Consider the following 19,956-nt stretch of genomic DNA (forward strand, 5'->3'; position numbering starts at 1 on the left):
GACAGAAATCTCAAGACTACAGTCCAGTGAATCTTTACCTGTGTACATGCCTATGTAGCCACCATCCAAATAAGAAATTTCTGTCAATACCACCATTACTGGGTCAGTAAGGCCCACACATAGAACCACTACTCTGACATTCATCACCAGTGGTTAGTTCTTTTAATAACCTTTGTATAGGGACAGCCAGTTAGCTCAGTTGGTTAGAGCGCGGTGCTCTTAACAACAAGGTTGCCAGGTGGATCCCCACATGGGCCACTGTGAGCTGCGCCCTCCACAACTAGATTGAAACAACTACTTGACTTGGAGCTGATGGGTCCGGGAAAAACACTTAAAAAACAAACAAACAAACAAACAAAAAAACCTTTGTATAAATAGAATCATATTGCATGTATTTTTCTGTGTCAATTCTTTCACCCAGTACCAAGTCTGAGATTCACCCACACTGTAGCATATATAAGAAGTTTTGGGTTCGGTGTAGTAGTCTGTTGTGTAGGCGACCACTTTGTTTTTTAATTTTTTATTTGCTTTCATTTATATCTCTTGTAGAAACATATTATTTGATGTTAAGAAACAGACAGTTGGACTACTACATTATCCAATCTAAGCCACTGTCTTTTGATACAGGTGTTAAATCAATCTAAATTAATTCTTATGCTTCACATTTGGGAATTACTTCAGTTCTCTTATCTTTCCTAATTCCTTTATGCATCATTTAAAAAAAAAAGTTAGGTGTTTTTTTTTCGTTTGTTTGTTTTGTTTTTTTCTGCCTTCTGCCTTTTGCTCCAGGAATTCTGTGTTCATCATTTTCTTTTCTGAAATTTTATTTTGAAGATTTTCAACCACAGAAAAGCTGAAAGTGTAATACCCTACTACATCATTTTACGTAAGGGACTTACATGGATTTTGGCATGTGGGTGGGTGGGGGGGTTGGAAGGAATCCCCTGAGGAATGACCGTACAAAGTACATCAAGCACCTCGAATCGACAATTATTAACATTTTGTCCCCTTTATTTCATTGGCCTTATCTCTCTATGCATATAAATACAGAGGGTGCCAAAAATGTATACATATTTTAAGAATGGAAAAACTTGTATTTAAATTGTAATACTCAGTATACGATCTATAACAAAAGATGAATACAAGTCATGTGTATACATTTTTTTCTTTTTTAATTTTTTGGCACCCCCAGTGTATGAGTGCTTGTGTGGGTGTCCAGGTATGTCCACGTGCGTACGCACTTGGCTTTGATTGAATTATTTGAAAGAAAATGTCAGGCATAGACACACATCATCCCTACAACGTTAGCAAATATTTCTTATAAATAGCAAGGGTCTCCCACATCACCTTAATGGTATTTTCACAACTACAAAAATAGGCAAGAACTCCTTGTAGCATCAAATTTCTATCCCATATTCAAAGGTCCCTAAAGATCCCCAAAATGTCTTTCAGAGCTGTGCCCACACCCTCTCTCCCATCACCCAATCCAGGATCCAATGAAGGTGCATGCCCTGTATTTCTCCTTATACCTGAGGCTCTTTTCATTCAGAACATACCCCACATTATGTAAATGAGACTATAATTTTGAAAAGATCATGTCTGTTTTCTCGTAAAATGTTCCATGTTCTAGATGTGTTTGTTTTCCCATGGTGTCCTTGGTTTTCTGTCCCCTGTACTTCTTCTGAAATGGAAGTCAGGTCTAAAGGCTTGATAAGATTCAGATAACATCTCTTTCACAACACTTTGTAAAAATGTTGTGGGCTTCACGCTGCATCTTAGCAGAAGGCACATAATGTCAGAAAATCCCTCCATTGATGAGGTTCAGTCTGATCACTTGGAGGCAGCCGCCACTTCTCTCTATAGTAAAACAGCAAGTGTTCTATTTGTATTTACAGTTGGGTGATACCTGGGCATCATGTGAATGTCCTGTTCCCCAACTACTTTCCAGGGAATTGTCTTAGCATCCACTGAGGACTCTTTATGAGCATCAAAATACTATTCTTTTTAATCCAACTGGTTTGTCAACCTAAGCTCATATATATATCTATGATTACCAGAGTCAAGATAAATATTGACAGAGTTTGCTTTTACTATTCCCATCCCTAAATTACTTTTTATTAAAGTCATCTGGAAACACAGATCATGATATTACCATTCTTATTCATTTATTAGTTCAAAATGTACAACGACTGCATTTAATCAGGTGAGGAAGTTCGACTACCGAGAATTCACTCTGTACGTGTAGCCGACACAAGCGCCCACCATACACTCCTTATACATTTGGGCGTCCTTATTCTCAGTGTTTAGCTTAGACTCGTCAATTAGTGAGCTGTCGTACACAATCGGGCAGTTTACTCGAGAAGGGAACCGTGCCATTTGTGACTTGACACCTTCATCAGTCTCTTCATGGGCATTTCAGCAGGGCCAGCCAGCGAGCTGTTATCACAACTCCAAGTTCTAATTGTAGTTATTTAGGATCTGAAGAAAACCACGCACTGGTGACTTCAGGGCTCCACTTAGGTTACACCTGTAGAGCCTGTTGAGAAGGGTGATGGCACCTGCATGGTGTCTTATGGGGGCCTCAAATCCTCCCCTTGCAGAAGGCATCCTTCCTTCAACAGGGACTCGAGGCAGATGATGAGGGCGACCTTCCTGTACCAATGCGGAAATGCCAGGAGGCTACCTTGCTGGGGGTGTGCTTTTTGGCTCCAAAAAGCACAGTGATGTTGGATGGCACTGCCCAAAAATCAGTTCTAACAAACTTTGATTCACTTTTCTCAAGATATAGTCCAACTGTGTGTTTTCCTCCCACACATCCTGAGTTCCTTTAAGGGAAATGGATTTCTTTCCGTAACGAGAAGAAAACAAGCTACACACTGACGTCTCCACAGAGGACAGTGGATAGTTTATGTAGTGGACAGTTCTTTGGAACTTCCAGAGTGTTCCTATACACCTCTCTGCACATACAGCCTATTGTGATACTGGAGGTCATTACATTGAGCAGACACAACTCTACTGAAAGAAAGGCAGTGTACAACTTATTTTCTTCCTTATCTTCAAAGCCCAACCGAAGTCCATCTCATGTATGAGGTCTCTTTGGTGCGACCAAACAAGAACACGGAGCTTGCTCTATTTTGCCCAGAAACACTCTCCCTCTAGACGGCCCTGTCCTTAGCTATGCACATAATCCCTCCTCTGTGACACTGTTGCTGATTGTTTAAAATTGCAATACTCCCATTCTGTACTCCCTTCCCCTTTTCCCTGCTTTAATTTCCTCCTTGGCATTTATCAGTCACACCAACACACTATATACTTTACTTACATATTTCCTTTCTGTCTGTCTCCTCCCCGTTAGAGCAGGGATGGGACCGGGAATCACCTGCTTTGGTCTCTGCTATATCTCTGGAGCCATGAAGGCACATTCCCAATAAGCACATGCTAAGTGGAAATTCTACCTCCTGCCACAAACATTATCACCTCCATTGTAATGACAAGGAGATTGACTGCAGGCAAGTCATTAAAATGCCCAGGGGTGGACCATTTCCAAATGGAGGCAGAGGCAGGATTTGACTCCTGGCAGGTGGACTCTTCATCAGGTACCAGATATTGGGTTCCATACTCTCCATATCAATTGTGTTATTTAATTTTTTTTCACATTTTTAACTATCTGGCTCCATTCTATTCCCATTGTCCAATGTAAGAGTGCTGAGGCCTCCAGGGGTTCATTTGTTCACACACCTGGCAAACAGGTGAGCCTGGATCCAAACACAGATAGCCTGACTGCTCTTTACTAACCCACCAAATGCCACCAAATGATACACAGCAAAGGATCGGAGAGGCCATCATTCTCGAGTGAGGCCTTGTTTTTCCTAAAGGGGATCATGACGGATGAGCAAAGGTTTACGAGACAAAGAAAGGAAGAACGAATTTGTAGGCAAAAGAAACTACATATGTACATTCATGAAACCACCATTTGGTATGATAGAAACACGGGGTAGACTGATGGTGAGGAGGGCGGCAGGGGAAACCAGAAAGCATGAAGCTGGAGCAGCTGGACCAGGGCTTAGCTCCTAATAAAGGGCTGGTGTGAATCAGGAAGTCTGAAAAGCGTGTATTAAAAGATTCTAAGCAGATGAATGGAAGGGTCAGAGCTGTGTAGTGGGAAAATTATTTTGTAGGCCAGGGGTTCGCAATCTGGGACAGGTTTCCGTACTCTTCTCCTCCCCATTGGGAAAACATTGAGCAATGTCTAGAGGCATTGTCGGTTGTCCAAACCGGGAGGGTACTACTGGCATCTAGTGGGTGGAGGCCAGAAATACGGCTAAACATCCCACAATGCACAGGATAGCCCCCCACAACCAAAGCAGTGCTTAGGCTGAGAAACCGTGTTACAGTAAAAGTAGAGAACGAAGAAGGCGGATGCTTCCTGCAACTACAGTGTGCCATTTCCGTGGCATGGATGAGAATGGCGCCCCCTGGCTTGAGCAGCGAGCAGCAGGCTTGGCCATACATGGTGGTGTTAACTGTGGGAAGGAGGTGAGCGTGACCTGAGGGGGGAGATGGGGTTTAGAGGGGCAAGGAGACAACCAGGCAATAAGCGGATTAGGACTTAAATTTAGGTTAGAATGGGAGGAGTGAAAAGACAGGGAGGAACTTAAGAGTTACTTCATTACTATGCAGTTCCTGCTTTCTAGTTTTCTAATTGTCAACAACACCAAGTATTATGACTCCATCAAAGGAAAAAAAAACATTCAACACTCTCCTAAACTCCTGATAAATCTTTAAGTATGCTCTCCAATTAGGAATTCCCAAATAAGGACTGCCAAATTATTTTGGCTTTTAAAGCCATATTCCAGATGCCTTATTCATCGTAAGTGATAGTATTCACTGAAATAAATGTTTAATGGCCAGAGATTAACAAAGTGGCCATACCTTAAAAGTTTAATTTGTTACCTATAGAGTTTTGCATTAACAACTTGGAAAACAATTACAAACTACACCACTCAATTTTCCAAATGGATTATTTTGTAGATGGGAAGACTGTTGAAATTTCTTCTGGTGTTTCAAGAGAAGATGAATACAATCGGATTTTTAAACGTACATTCCCTTGAGGAACTGGTATAGTCCTGTCAAAATGACGCAATTAGGAGGCATGGCGTGAGGATTTTAACTATGTTCTGGTGTAGTGCAACGTCAGAATCCATTTAGGAAAACAAGGATTTGATTTCCAATGTTTCCATTTCTTTTGCTGCTAGTAATGTGCAAATGATGATTTATTTATGTTTACAGAGTGAAAACGAGACAGCTACCTAAAAGGCAATTTGCTGCCTTGCTTTTGTAGGCTGTATCCTAATTATTTTTCCCCCTGTGGGACTGAATGAATTAAGTGAGCAATTCACTTTGTATATGCAAATCGCAAAGCTCTGCAGAAGCTTCAAATTGCAGTATTCTTAAAAAAAAAAAAAAAAAAAAAATTAAAGCCATTACCCTACTGAAAATGAAGAGGCATAAGCCCCTTTAACTTTTATAGGTGTCTTTGAAAATAAAAGTAATATGAAAGCAATTCACTTTGGGGTCCATCCTGTTTTCTCAAGTGTTAATGAAATAATCAATTACACTATTCTTATTACCATTGTTTTTGTGGTAACACTTGTTTGTACATTATTGTTATTGTGTGTTGAAATTTCAGAATATCCTAAATATACTAATAAACATTTCTATTAAAAATTGCCAAGACTTCTTATAACACATTCCAAACTTGTCCACTTTTTCATACTGTTTCCTAAGAAAAGCACCAACGGTTTGAAGACACAGTGCCAGTAAAGCAGGGTCAGGCACATAAGAGACACGCTCAGTTCTAATCAAACACTGTCAGCACAAAACATTTCTCTCCACAAGCGTCCCTTCAGGACCCTGAACACAGCAGGTTAAGCAAACATTTTATGAAAGATGTCTTAAGAAAGAACCAGTCTAGACGGTTATATCCCAACCCCCATAGAGATGGTTTCATTCTTTCCAAAAATATCTACATGCCCGTGGTCACTTAAAATAAACTGGACAAGTGCCTGTCTGAGTTATAAATCTAAACTGTCTCCCTGAAAATTGGATCCTTATTTATACATGGAAAATAACTTAAACAATCCATTCATTGTGTCTTCCTTAAAAATAAAAAGCCACACGCACCAAAAAAAAAGTGCTTAAACTGAAAAGTTTGCATCTGAAACTTATACAGAGTATGGAACCTGGGGTGAAGGGTTCTTTCCTAAGCTGTCAGTGGGGGTGTGATTTTGTATAATCTATCTGAACACAGTTTGGCAGTAGTTACAAACATTTGAAAGGTGGGGGTTATTACCTGACAATCTCACTTCTAAGACTTTTTCTTCCAAAAAGATTAACATGAGCACATCAAGACAGATGCACACGTTTCTCACCATAATAAAATTTGTGTTAGCAAAAATATGGAAACCTTAAAAAAAAAAAAAAAAAAAGGAGACCTTTTTGTCCACCAATTTGGGTATTTTTAAACAGATTACAGTATGTCAATATTAAAGAGTACTCTAGAACTGTTAAATTAATAAGGTGTAATTAATGAGCCACTAATTATTGACTCAGAATTACAGTCAAAATGTGAGGGGAAAGGGGACTGGTATAATTAATGTAACCATTTAATTTATCTCATAAACCATAATATTCTGAATATGAAAGCAATTGCTACTAAAAGTTATGCAAAAACTACAGACTCACCAAGAGTGTCCTGGGGAAATCTGTAATTATGGTCTCCTCAAACACAGTACGTACAATATGCAATTAATTACTCCATCCTTGCTCTAAAAATAGGATCTATATACATGTCTCTATTTGTACAGACAGAGAAAAGCGTCTGAAAAGTACACATTAATCTATTAGCATTTTTTTCTGAGGACCAGGACAAAGGTCCAAGACAGGATTATTTTCTTTCATTTTACTTCTTATACGTCTGAATTGCTTAAATAGGCTACGAGAAACATATACGATGTTCATAAGTTAAAAATTAAGAAGAGTGAAGAAAAAAGAGGAAGAAATCTGCAAAATAATTTCAAGCGAGGTAAGTGATCTCCATCCTTCATCAATTCTCTGACGAGTAACTCACTTGGCAAACAATATTCTATGATTTCACTCGCACTCAAAACCACTGACTAATTTTTCACTCACTTGAGAAAACCCACCCTTTTTCTTTTGACATCATTTACAGAGAACATTCGTGTGTACTTGGAGGATAATGAAGTGTTTCCACATCCACACAAGTGTGAAATCACATAGACCAAGCCCTAGACATACATGTTCTTAAGGGATTCGTGGAAGAAATAAGTGTGAATGGGGAGAAAGAGGTATTTGCAATCAATGAACTTTGTGAGTAAAGTTTGTTTTTGTCTTGTTCTTGTTTTGCTACAGGTGTGTTTCTTAAAAATATAATCTTGTCAAACAAATAAACCAGTGACAGAGCAAACAGATTAAATTTTCAGAAACCTCTAAAAAACTGAAGCTCCTTCCAAAATGCAAGGAAAACTAATCATTTCAAATGATTAGTCAAATAATTATGGGGTAGAAAAAAACTGTTTAAACTAGATGGCTGCTTTATTAGGCTATAGGCCAAAAACGACTTATGCAAGTACGTAATTCAAAAGGGCTTTAAATTTAATCCAAATTAAATGAAATAATTAGGTATAACCTTAACAAAACATGTAGGAGATGGAGGTTAAACATTACAAATGCTGATAAAAGAAATCAAAGAGGATTTGAAATAAATGGAGTGACATACCATGTTCATGAACTGAAAGACTCAACAGAGAAAAGATGTCAGTTCTCCAACAATTTGATCTATAGGTTTAATGTAATTCTTTTCAAAATCCTAACATAGGTTTCCTGTAGACATAGACAAGCTTATTTTAGAATTTTATGGAAAGGCACAAGAATAACTAAGACAGCCTTAGTTGAGAATAAAGAGAATAAAGTGGAAGGTATCATTCATCCTAATATTAAGGATTCTGTCTACAGTCACCAAGAGAGCATAGTATTAGCAGAGATATACATAGCTCAATGGAAAAGAATAGAGAATCTAGAAATGGACCAATGCTTCTATACCTAAATAATTTTTGACAAAAGTGCAAAAGTAATTCAATCAGGAAAGAATAACTTTGTTCAACAAATGGTATTGGACACCCATAGGTAAAAAAAGAAAAAAATGAAATTCAACCCACATCTCACACCTTATACAAAAAGGAAATTCAAAACGAATCATGAACTGACTTAAATGTAAAACTTAAAACTATAAAACTTTTAGAATTAAAAAAATAATAATAAAACAAGGAGAAAATATTCAGGATCCAAGGCCAGGCAGAGTTCTGAGACTTGACACTAAAAGCATGACCCATAAAAGTAAAAATTCAAACACTGGACCACATCACAATTAAAACTTTTGTTCTGCAAAAAAAAAAAAAAACCCTGTTAAGGGGATGAAAAGATAAGCTATGGAATGGAGGAAAATATTTGCAACCACATTATCTGACAAAGGACGACTATCTTGACTATATTAAAAAATAAACAAACAACAACAAAAAACCCCCACCAAACTCAATAGTTAAAGAAAAAAAAAAATCCAGTTAAAAAAATGGGTAAAATACATGGAGCTATTTCTTAGCAAAAGACAGAGATGGCAAATAAGTGCATGAATATATTCAATATCATAAGCCATTAAGGAATGCAAATTAAAATCACAATGACCTATCCACTACACAGGTAGCCTTGTGACCAACTAAAAATCAGCTGTCCATCACCAAGGAAGAAGGGGTATTATTAAGGGGTCAGTACCAATCACACAGAATCAGCCACTGACGTGAAACGAAATCACTACTTGCAGCAAGACCAGTGCATCTGTGCAGAAGGGGTCCAGCAAATGGACTAACTCTAGCTAAGTCAGAAAGAATCACACGGAAGGTGAAGACACAGCAGAGATTTTGAGGGATCGATAAATGTCTGACACATAGACCAGAGAAGGAAGGGTATCCATGAAGGGAGAACATGTGTAAACCTGGTGATGGACTGGTCAAGGGAGGGGCTAAGGAAGAGGGAGCAGAATGGACACCTTGGCTGCTTGACCTGAACAAGAGAATGGATGCTGGTGCCCTGCACTGCGACAGAGAACCCCAGAACGGAACCAAGCGTGGGGAGGAAAAAGACTTAATTCAGTCTCGAACGTATTTCAGGAGCCTTTGGCACACTGGTGCATACTAATATATCTTCTTATTAGTAAAAGTACTTAGATCAGAAAAATCTTGTCTGGGTACTACCATTCACGCCTTCTCCCCACCCCACCTCTGCCTCAGAAATATAAGCATGGAGCGTTTAGCATTTGGGAAAAACATCTGAGTATTAGCTATAATTTAATTCATGGAAATGTGAAGAGTCATGTTCTCATTGGCATACATGAGGGCAACTTCTGGAACAGGGCCTGGTGGACAGTTTCTTGGAGAGGACGACTTCAGGGTACTGAAAGTACCGAAAGAAGAGACTATGACATATTTTAAGATTTTGAAAAGACATATTGTAGACAGCCACACCAGAAGAGGAAATGTTCTAGATGAGGGAGAAACTACATAAAAAAAGAGTGCCTCACAGGAAAAAGTTATGATACACACACACACACACACACACACACACACACACACACACGAGATAAGTTGGCAGAAATTCCAGAGAAATAATTTTTAGGACATTAGCTCACTATGTGGAACCTGGAATCCTACCTTTGCAGAAACCAAGAACAAGATCTGTTACTGAGCTTGGGAGATGCAAGAGTGACCTAGTCACTAAGAAAGGATAGAATGACAGAACAAATAAGCCTAAAGGAGCTTGGCAGAATGACAAAAATAATAATGGCAATCATTCCTTGCAGTTACAGAGTCTCCCATTTTTCAAATACATTCACATTCATTCATACGATACACAAGTTGACTATGATTTCAGTGAAATAGGAATGATTAATCCATCCTAGTTGCTCACTGTGGAAATAACAGTGGGGCAAGTGCACATTGCATGAACAAGGTAACATACAAAAGCAGCATAGACAAAACTGAATTAAATTTAGTTACCCATGGAATATGTGATTTAAAAAAAAAAAAAATGATTGACAGCTCCGTGGCCCAGTCAGTTTTGGAAACGCTGACTTAAAGTTACTCAGGTTTTTGAACTACAGGACTCCAAGCTACGATGAGCTACAGTGAGTTAGGAATCTCAAGAATGAGGAAGCAAAGGTTGCAGTTCCCAAACTTCCTTGACCACAGAACCCTGGTCTGCCCAGAACTTTCCTTTCCCACACTCCCTAGTGCATATTTTGGGAAACGCTATTATTAGAGGATTTGATGGAGCCGTCTTTCTGGTCCAAGGTGAACTGAATCCTATGGACTCGGCACTGTGTGATGATGGAGAAGCGAAGACATGACTTGCCTTGGAGGTCACCTTTACCCAGAAGTTAAGCCACTTGCAGGACACATATAGTGGCAACTCCAGGGTTAGAAAGCTGGTTTCCCAATTTCTGGTCCAGCATACGTGCTTCTGCACCCCCATTTACCTAGGCCTCAAGCAACAGGAAGTCTTCTTCCTCTTAGATTTCCTCCCAATGGTTACTCATTTCCAAAAAAGTAAAATTACACATAGAAATGCTCAACCCCTCCTGGCGAGTGTGAGCAACTTTGATTTCCTGAATGAAAACAGTGAACTTATGTTTAACAAGAAGGTGAGGAACTATAAAGTCACTCGAGTCTTAATATTGCTGCAGTTAATGTTAATCAAATTCACAGCCGTCTCTGACAGCTGTGGGTCCTTGAGGAGTGCTTCCTGAAAACTGAATTGTTCTGTATGTGCATTATTCCTATATTTATCTCCCAAGTTTTGCCTGAGAGCACCTTTCACGCCATTTGCAGTGAGGAAGGCACCAAGTTGTAAAATTCTACAGCTGGTGTCTGGTTTTAAAACCTCGAAAAAGAATTAGCTGTGCAAAACTGGCATTTTTCTTTTAAAAATATCTTTAAAAATTAAATGAAAGCAGCACTGTATTCTCATAAATGCTACGGATTTCCCACAGGAGATACATGTCTGCATATGTCCCATCATCTCCGTATTGACCAAAAAGCATAATGAACAGGTCATCATTTCTTTTGGAAATGGATTTATAGTCGAAACACTCTGAAATCTGGTCACGATGTCCTACTTACAACCTCAGTTATTTTATTATCAAGATTCATAAATTACACAGCATTTAGATAAAAAGTGCATATCTCCTAGTGAGTCTCGCTTTTTATATGCCCCCAGGAGATTAATACTAAATGTATCAGATCTAGAAGAGGAAGGGGAATGAATCAGTTACAGAAACTCATCAAGGGCTTGGAGGCTTACTGTAGACAATTCTCCCGTTTTAATGCTTTGAACTTTGGTTAATGATTATTAGAGATGAAAGAGAATGTGGCTTAACCACGTTCCTTAAAGATTTGCATATTAAATACCAAAGCCAGCAGGTAGAAGTCTGGAAGGGACAAGTGTGTCCTCAATGTCCCCTCACTTGTTTTACATTCAAGGGGGAAACCTTTCAATTCACTTTGGTTTTTACCTTGGAGTCTAAAACTTCCCAGTCCTGCATTTCTCTGCCCATCTTCACCCCCTCCCCCAGTGCCTCCAAATCAAAATTCCTTTTCCTGGCTTCAGATGTCTCAAGGACATATTTCTTCTGGTAAGTAAATAAAAGTATGACATACAAAAGACATCTATATATATTCCATGTCTTCTGTTGATAATATGTATTGTTTTTCAATCAATAGTGTAAGAAGTGTCTACTATGTGTTAGGCACTGATAACTAATAGTGAACCATGCCTCCCCCTGAAAAAAAAATCTCTGCCCTTGTGGACCTTATTTTATGGCGATTGTGTGGCGAAGACTATAAGAAACCAAGTAAATATGTACTTAGTGATAAATGCTAAACAGAAAAACAAAGGGAGTTGGGGGGTGGGGAGGGTGTCAAAGATTCCATTTTAAATAATGGGGTCAAGAAATGGCCTCAGGGGAGGATTTAAGCAATGACCTGAGCTATGTGGATATTTAGGGGGAGAGCATTCCAAGGAAAGGGAAAAACAAGTTCAAAGGTAGGAATGTGCTTGACATGTCCTGGGGAAAATGAGCCCAGGGTACCTGCAGCAGAGTAATGTGGGGGGGAGGGGGGAGTAAGCAGATGAGGTTAAACAGGCCACAGGGAGTCCAATCATGGGAGTATGTAGGCCAATATAAGGACCTGGCTGAGGGTTTGAGCTGGAGTATCATGATGTGAGATAGGTGTTTTGAGTAGACTCTAGAGGACTGAGAATTAGGTAGCCCAGTGGCCAGGGCCACAGCGGAACCAACAGAAGTTGTGCAGTGTATTGGGCATCTCGATGCACTCAACACAGAGCCAACACCATTTGCCCATGAACTGGATTTGGGGAGTTTTAGAAAGTATTCATCGCTTGTCCTCTTTCTTCTCCATAGTCAAAAGAGTAGTATTTTCCCACTATGAGAATAGCCAGAGCCTTGGGGGAAAGGAAGTGTTAACCATGTGCTTTTACACATGTTCATGAAAAGAGAAAATACATGGACTGCCCAATACCAAAAACCATGAAAAACATATTGCCATGTCGAGGGAAAGATGGGCCAAATTTGTGAATTTCATTAGTAATTATACCTCGTATCTACCTTAACTTTCCACTCCTGAATCATGTATTTTAATACACAATCACTATTTTTTTAGTGAAGAAACCTCACTGCTACTAAGAAAAGTGAAAGTCTGAATTACATTTAGTCACAAAGCTTAAAGAAATAAGCTAATGGGTGGCACGTCCTCCATCAATCATCAGTTTTCCAGCTTCTTCCCGGGTCCTCTCCCCACCACGTTACAAACTCTGATGAGGGTCTAGTCTGCACCAGTGCTAGACACTTGAGATCCAATTCTTACTCTCAAGGGCTTTGAGGTTGGAAGTGGGGTCTACTATGCAAATTAAAAATTTACAAAACAACATGGTAAGTTCTACACTAGAGAGTGGAAAGACAACAAATAGTAGGAAACCAGAAGAGCAACTTTACATTTGTCAAAACAATTGGCAAGCAGATATTATTTTAGAGATGTTTGTCCTCGGAAAAAGTATTATTTGTACCTGTGTCAACTAATCTACATGAGTTTTCAGACTCAACGAACTGGAGTTACCTACTTGTGAACAGAGTTCCAGAAAGCAACAGCAATCGAGGCTTACCTTATGGTAACACCTAAAATACGCAGCACGTTCATCGGAAAATTTCTCCAGTCTCTTTGGACCTTTGCTTGAGGCTTTCTTGAACACTAACCAACATCGTTGATAAATCTGGAAGGATATACAAAGACTTCACTCAGCATCTCTACCGACTCAGATATTATGTACTGACATTTGCATTTAAATGTTTTCTTTTCGATGTTTTCACCTGTAAAATATTCACAAGCCATAAATGTGATATTGCTTTGGGAAATAAAATTTTTTCAAAAAATTGTTTCCACAACGGGTGTATTATATTGTTCAGACAATTACTGGAATCAAAAGAAAATAAGTATTCGAAAGCAAATTTCTTCATGTTTTGATAACAATATTAGGAGGAACATTTGAGAAAAACTTCCAGAGATAAAAATCCCAAATCAGTACAAATAATATAGGTAGACACAGCACAGCACATGCTCTGATTTCAAATGCAATTAAATATGGAAACTATCGATCTGAGATATTCTAAAGACTTCCTTACTAGTCTGAGAAACAGCCCGTTTATCATTTCTTAAATGTCCAGAGGTACCAGTAAAACAATATAGTTATTAAAATCAACTCTACTGGTTTTCATCTCGCACGGTCATTGAATTTATCAAGGGCTCTAACATGCAGACAAAAGTAGAAAAGTAATTCAATAGAGAAAGGGTAGCCTTTTTAACAAACGATGCTGAAACAACTGAATATCATTAGGGAAAAAACAAACACTTTAACCGAAAACACTCACCTTATACAAAAATTTACTCCAAACGGACTTAAATATAAAACAAAACTATAAAACTTTTAGGAAAAAAAAAAGGAGAAAATGTGTGGGATGATAGTCTAGGCAAAGAGTTCTTACACTTCATACCAAAAGCACAATCCGTAGAGGAAAAACATGCCAATTGTACCTCATCGAAACTTAAAACATGTGCTATGTGAAAAAACCCTGTTAAGAGGGTGAAAAGACAAGATACAGACTGGGAGAAAATATTTGCAAACCACATATTCTGACAAGGATTAGTATCTAGAATATATAAAGATATCTCAAATCTCAACAGTAAAGAACCCAATGATGCAATTACAAATGGACAAAGAGAAAGGAACAGACATTTCACCAAAGAGGATATATAGGTGATCAAAAAGCACATGGAAAGATGTTCAACAGCATCAGCCGTCAGGGAAATGTCAATTGACACCACAACGAGATATCACAACACACCTATTAGACTGGCTGAAATAAAAAGAATAACAATAACGCCATCAAACACTGACCAGGGGTGCAGAGACACTGGGTCCCTCATACATGTCTGGTGGACATATAAAATGGTACAGCCACTCTGTAACACAGTTTGGCAGTTTGTTAAAAAACTACATAAGCAGCATGCGACCAGCAGTTGCATTCTTAGGAACCAATCTCAAAGAAATACAAACCTCCCCCCCACACACGCACAAAAATCTGTATGTGAATGTTCACAGCCGTTTTATTTGTTATCAGCGCCAAACTGGAAACAACCCAAATATCCTTCAATGGGTGAGTGGTTAAACCAGCTGTGCTACACCCGTATCACAGAATACTACTTCACTTTAAAAACCAATGAACTACAATACGGAAACAATTTGAATGAGTCTTCAGAGAATTATGCTGAGTGGGGCTGAGGCGGGGGCGGGGGGGGGGAGCCAAATCCAATGGAATTGTCCTATATCTTGACTGTAATGTTTATTGGTTATAATATTGCACTGTAGTTTTGAAGACGCTATCACCACGGAAACTGGGTAAAGGTTCAGGATCTTTGTGTGATATTTATTTCTTTTTAAATTATTATCAGTTTCAGATGTACAAAACAATGTAATAGACATTTACACCCTTCATAAAGTGATAACCCCCACCCCCAATTTACTACCCCTCTAACATCGTACATTGCTATTATGATTCCAATGACTCTATTCCCTATGCTCTACTCCACATCCCGTGACTACATATCTGTATTAAATTATAGTTGACATTCAATATTATTCAGCTTCAGCTTCAGGTGTGCAGTACAGTGGTCAGGCATCTATACAATCCATGCAGTGGTCTCCCTAATAAGACAAGTGCCCATCTGACACCCTGTGTGATATTTCTTACAACTGGAAGTGAATCTAGAATTATCTCAAAATAAAATGCTTAAATTTTTTTAATGGTAAAATGTACAGCTATTTAGCCAAGATCTTAAAATTACAGCCTGCTCTAATAATAGCTATCTACACTCTTCACCAATCCTGTTTCTTCTGCTGTCAGACCACAGTCTAATTAACCACTAGGCCAAGTAACTGTAGGCCAAGTAACTTGAAGAAGTCGAGTTACGAGAACCATAGCTAAGAGTTCAAGCACAAAATCCTTTTCAGGATGGAGATTCAGTCGTGAAAATTAACATTGTCAGTACTGAGTCTGGTACAAAGAAGCCTTACCAACCTCTCACTTGTCTGAATAACCGATGAGACAAACGGCTCCCTCCCTTAAAATCTGACCACCACCAGAGAGAGGACTGTAATTATAGTGGAAATGACTGTCACTCTGATTGTTCAAATAAAAGGTGTGGGAAATAGTTTTCTCACTGTCATTCTTCTATTGGCAACCACTTTCTTTTGTATGTGTCCCTGAAAATGCGTTAGAAATTGAGGACACTAAAGGTCTGCAAGAAATATGCCCACTACTGGAAAAAAACAAATATTTTCACTGAGTTAGGTATTTTAACTATCCTAATTATGCCTCAACTTTCAAACCCAATCTTGGATGATAGCATTTCTAACTTTTTTAAAAAATGTGTTCATTTTCCTCACAAGTGAACTGCTATTTGCCTGGCTTGTGTCCAAAAAAGTCTATTGACAAGTGGCCACAGTGGCCGTGTGTGATGTCATCTTGGGTTTGACAGGCGCACTGAAGAGAAACCTTACATCTACTCAGTAAAATCCCAATTTCAACTGCCATGCCCTTCCTCTCCTAAGAACTCTAGAAAAGACACATGGTACTAAAGGATTAAAATCGTATCCGAAATATCTCAGTTTTGTTTAGAGAAAATGAAACAGGAAGACTGAATATGGTAACGTGGACACTAGCCTAACTGGTCTCCACACAAATCTCCTTCCGTGTGTATTTTGGTGGTGGTGGTGGTGGTGGTGATTTTATTGTACCTCATTTCCGGCCTTGAACTGTCACCAACCCTTATATGATTTCTACTATCTTTTCATTGTCATTCCTTCCTTTAAAACCTGATATCCTTCATAAGTGCTTAGCTCTGGTTTCAAATCCCTTACATTTTTACTAGCTTCTTTCCTGAACAAGGAATATTCTGGTAAATTCACCAAGATTTCTCGTGCCAAGAAGCAGCTGAAACAACTAACGATGTGTTTAGAGTTCCTAAACTTATTAGCAGGCCCTCACAATGCTTTGAACAACAGAGTCACAAATGAAACTTCTGGAAGGCTCATGGACAGTTATAAAGATAATAGAAAGCAAATTTTGATCACAAAATTCCTGTTGAGAGGAAATTATATACAGCCTCCGTGTAAGCTCAAGAAGAGAGGAAAGCTTTAAGTAAGATGTGACCATTTTTGCTCTTTATGGTCTATTGCAAGAGTCGGCAAACTTTTTCTGTAGAGGGCCAGATGGTAAATATTTCAGTCTTTGATGTCGCAGGTCTTTGTTGCAACTACTGAACTCTGCAGCCGTAGCAGGAAAGCAACGATAGGATACATGCACATACGTGAATGGTGTGGCTATCTTCCAATAAAACTTCATTTAAAATTCAGGCCGTGGGCCAGATGTGACCACAGTTTGCCAACCTCTGGTCTATGGTAGTATTTCTCAACAGTTTAAACTCAGGTCAGTTTTTGATGAACATAGAAGTCTGTTTGACACATCCTCCTCGTGGGGGAAATAGGGGGTGAGAATCCCCATATATTCCACATCTCCCTGCAAGGCAAAATTTTGCTTCCATATAATTCAAGTGTTGATGTGATGCTTTTTCCATCCCCTCCACCACACTTCTGTCCACTGCTGGGAATTACGGCTCCACAATAAATGCACACTGTCCTGGAGGGCACATTTCCATGCAGAGACATTAGTATCCCCTCTCTGTCCTTGGGATAGAGTTAACTTTTTAGTTATCTTATTCTACAAGGTCAAAGTGAAGTTGGGACACACGCAAACACAGACAGAGATGAGGATTGTTTTCCATTTTGCCAGCATCCCTTTTCTGTTAGCACATCGACGTTCTCTTCTTGTCTGAGCATTCTCCCCTACTCTAAAGATATATCCTCAGCCGCATAGTGCTAAGTTAGCTGCATTTCTCATACCCTGACCTTATTTTCACCTACTCTCCTAAACTAATCAAATAGTCTTCTCATGCAGAATGTTCACATCAACAGCCAGCACTGGCTGCCCTCTGTGCAACGCAGAATGCGAAGCCTGTCATGTGCATGACCTCAGTTAACCCTTCCAAGAGCTTGGATGCAGGTGTTATCACCATCCCCAGTTTCCAAGGAGGAAATAGCATAGTGAGGTTACTCACTAGGTATTACTCACCAGCATGAAGCTGATAGAAATTAGCCAGGATTCCCACCTCGGTTTGCCTGACTCTGGAGAAGAAATTTTTAACCATCACCTTAGGATTTTCCCAGAAAAGTTGGACTCCAGGGGGTACACAAACGTACGTGGAGGGTCGAGCCGTCTGTAAGAAGTTTATTTTCACACTTAACGTTATCTAACAAGAGACATTCAGTGGTAACCGTAGGATCTTTCATCTGGATGATAACTTTATAGCTTAGTGATGTCAGTGACATTTGCATTTGTGATTTTAAGTTCGCTGGCACCAAGAGTTCACCTACAGTGACAGTTTTTAATGGAGTATTTCTGAAACTGGGGTCTTCACACCCTACCTAGTCCAGGACTCCATGGTATCCTAGCTGTCTGCAAGAAGTGTTTGCTTTTAAAAGAATTCCACTCTGTCTCCTTAAGTGACAAAGTATTCGGTATCCCTCACAGAAGTTCAGAAACCCAAATGTGCTAAGTATTTCTAACTACACTGGAAGTATCTCATGCACCTTCTCAGTTTTCCTTGGCCTGCCTTGTATCTCTTCAGCGTCTTGCTCTTGTTCGTTGTGATTGCAGTAAACCATAGCCCTGGCTGTCTCTGCGCTGCAGGGTCAGTCCCCTACCTGGGCTGACCAGTCACTTCTCCAGAAATACCCAGCCGTCCACTTCGACTGCTGATGTCTGGCCAGAGGCCCCAGCTGCCCTCTCAGAGTCTTGGGTCCCTCTGTTGCTTTGAGACTGAGGAAGCAACTGCCACCATCCAAGGAGAACCCAGCAGCCACAGGAAATTGCCCTGAAAGATGCAATCTGGCAGTAAAGGGGCGGAGACTCTAGCCAAGGAGAAACAGGAGATACGAAGGACCCCAGAAGGTAACTCCTCCGCCATCTGCTATGGCCTGCCAATTTCTCCTTTCACAATTTCAGAATCTGACCTGGTCGATCGCTGAGACCAAGATGGTTATACTTTCCAGTTCTACAAATGACTCTGTCATTATGGGATTTCAGAAGGTGACAGATGAAGACTGAAACGGGAGGGTTCAGTGACATCCTTGAATCATAACTCGCGGGCTGCTACCAACTCCACTTACGGAAAAGACGAGCTGGTTCAGAATCATATATTGTGTGAAGGAAAAAATTCATTTTAATGAGTAAACAGCACAATTCCATGCCTATCATTTATATAGTATACCTCTCATTTGCAAGGAAAGAAATGCTAATTTGGAGAGGTTGCACAGTGGGTAGCAAGGTACATTTTAAATTCACTGAAAAAAAAAAAAAAACAACCCCAGGAAAAACGGGATAATGAATCAAGAAATAAAAATTTTATAAAGAGGATTAAAAATATTTAAAAGTACCCACAGGCAATAAATTGGCTATGTCACTCTTTTGCTGATGGTGAAGTAAATTAGCACAACCTTTCTAGAGGCAAAATTATGCCTGCCCGGTGACCCGGAAATATTAATTCTAGGAACATTCCCCCTCCCCTGAGGAAATAATTAAGGAAATATGCAAACATATGGGAATAGGGTTCTTCAACATAAAAACTGGAAACGCTCTAAAAATATGTTTCAGGGGATTGGTTTAATTAATTATGGCATATCTGTAAACTGGAAATTGCCATCATTAAAAATAATATTTATATCACAGAAAATGCTATTAGTAAATTAAGTATAAAAAGTAGGCTAGCCCTGCTTTTTAATCTGTTTCTATACCAGTGAGCTCCTCATTCAGTGGATAGGGCTCAGCTGCTCATAGAAAGATTGTGCGTTATATTGGAGCCTTCCCCACCTGCCTCATTCATTCTTTCTCTCTCACACTTATAGAGGAAGATCTGTGCTTTAATGGAAAGCTACGCATTCTCTAAGCACACACTCTTCCCAGGGAGATGGGCCTCTGATCCTAGGAACTATTCTCAGCTCTAGATTGTAGAAAACTCATAGAAGTGCAAAAGGATTCTATGCCACAAAGATGCAAATTCCGTCCCTTTCAGTAGAAGTGCCACTGACCTCCCTCCCCCACTGTGGATGAAGCTAGTTCTGCCTCCTTTGGGACGTTTC

General features: G+C 39.4%; 1 protein-coding gene across 2 annotated transcripts in view; it reads right to left on the minus strand.

The window, feature by feature from the left end:
- The window catches only part of DOK5 (docking protein 5), a 126,521-nt gene that overhangs the window by 52,149 nt on the left and 54,416 nt on the right, over window positions 1-19,956 (minus strand). For both annotated transcript variants that reach the window (XM_019726052.3, XM_019726053.3), the window contains exon 2: window positions 13,309-13,416. In XM_019726052.3, the coding sequence (XP_019581611.1) occupies window positions 13,309-13,416 (108 nt within the window). The remainder of the gene's footprint in view (window positions 1-13,308; window positions 13,417-19,956) is intronic.

This window comes from Rhinolophus sinicus, chromosome 13 (assembly GCF_057876585.1).
Source record: "Rhinolophus sinicus isolate RSI-liver-muscle chromosome 13, RSI-T2T, whole genome shotgun sequence".
Taxonomy (NCBI): domain Eukaryota; kingdom Metazoa; phylum Chordata; class Mammalia; order Chiroptera; family Rhinolophidae; genus Rhinolophus; species Rhinolophus sinicus.